The sequence below is a fragment of the Priapulus caudatus genome, unplaced genomic scaffold (assembly GCF_000485595.1).
Source record: "Priapulus caudatus unplaced genomic scaffold, Priapulus_caudatus-5.0.1 Scaffold887, whole genome shotgun sequence".
NCBI lineage: Eukaryota > Metazoa > Priapulida > Priapulimorpha > Priapulimorphida > Priapulidae > Priapulus > Priapulus caudatus.
The window spans coordinates 112,625-113,672 of NW_014577948.1; the positions used below are offsets into that span (position 1 = coordinate 112,625).

General features: G+C 63.7%; 1 protein-coding gene across 1 annotated transcript in view; it reads right to left on the bottom strand.

Annotated features, from left to right (window-relative positions):
• The window catches only part of LOC106814224 (UHRF1-binding protein 1-like), a gene marked incomplete at its 5' end in the record, with an annotated part of 7,207 nt that overhangs the window by 1,278 nt on the left and 4,881 nt on the right, over nt 1-1,048 (bottom strand). Inside the window, one exon of the mRNA XM_014818523.1 lies at nt 455-686. Coding sequence (XP_014674009.1) covers nt 455-686 — 232 coding nt within the window. The remainder of the gene's footprint in view (nt 1-454; nt 687-1,048) is intronic.

A 1,048-nucleotide genomic window follows, 5' to 3' on the forward strand; every position in this document is an offset into this window, starting at 1 on the left:
TGAGGGAAAGAGGAGGAAGGAGGGAGGAGGAGAAGGGAGGGAGGGAGGGTGAGGACCCACAGTAGACCATCCAGTACCTAGTTTGCACACACGGTAAACCATCAGTAGGAGGCAAGAGAGGGACGGAGAAGAGAGAAGAAGGAGAAGAGAGATGAAGGAGAAGAGAGATGAGGTAAAGCCTTCTTCATTTTACTTCCTGCTACGGTCACCCCCACGCATCCCTCCCCCCTCTCCCGCATCCCTCACCACCCCTCCCCTGCACTCCTCCCCCGCATCCCTCTCCACCCCTCCCCCCAGCATCCCTCCCCTGCACTCCTCCCCCTCCCCACAGCATCCCTCCCCGCTCACCTGCACCCATCACCACGCATCTCTCCCCCACTCCTAGCATCTCCCCCACATCTCCCCCCTCCCCCAACATCTCCCCCTCCCCCACATCCCCCCCCCCCACGCTCACCTGTGAGGCGTTTCTTGATAGTGATCCGGCAGCGCGCCTGGTTGGTGATGAGGCGCAGCGGCGTCGTCGTGGCGTCGCCCGCGGCGACCGACGTCGCCTCGATGCGCAGCGTCTGCCAGTCCATCTCCTTGAAGGTGAGCACTTCCCCTCTCGTCGCGTCGCGTACGCGCGTCATGCGCAGGTCTGCCGTCTGCCACTGCGGCGACACGCTGCGCACCTGCACCCGCGACAGCTGCAGCGAGACAGATAGAGAGTGAGGGAGAGGAGGAGGGAGAGAGAGGAAGGAGAGGGAAGAGAGGAAGATGAGGGGAAATGCGCAGGTCGGTCGGCTGCCACTGCGGTGACACGCTGCGCACCTGCACCCGCGACAGCTGCAGCAAGACAGATAGAGAGTGAGGGAGAGGAGAAGGGGAGGGAGAGGGAGGAGGGAGAGGGAGGAGAGAGAGGGAGGAGAGGAAGAGGAGGGGTCATGCGCAGGTCGGCCGGCTGCCACTGCGGTGACACGCTGCGCACCTGCACCCGCGAAAGCTGCAGCAAGACAGATAGAGAGTGAGGGAGAGGGAGGAGAGAGGGGAGGAGGGAGAGGGAGGAGAG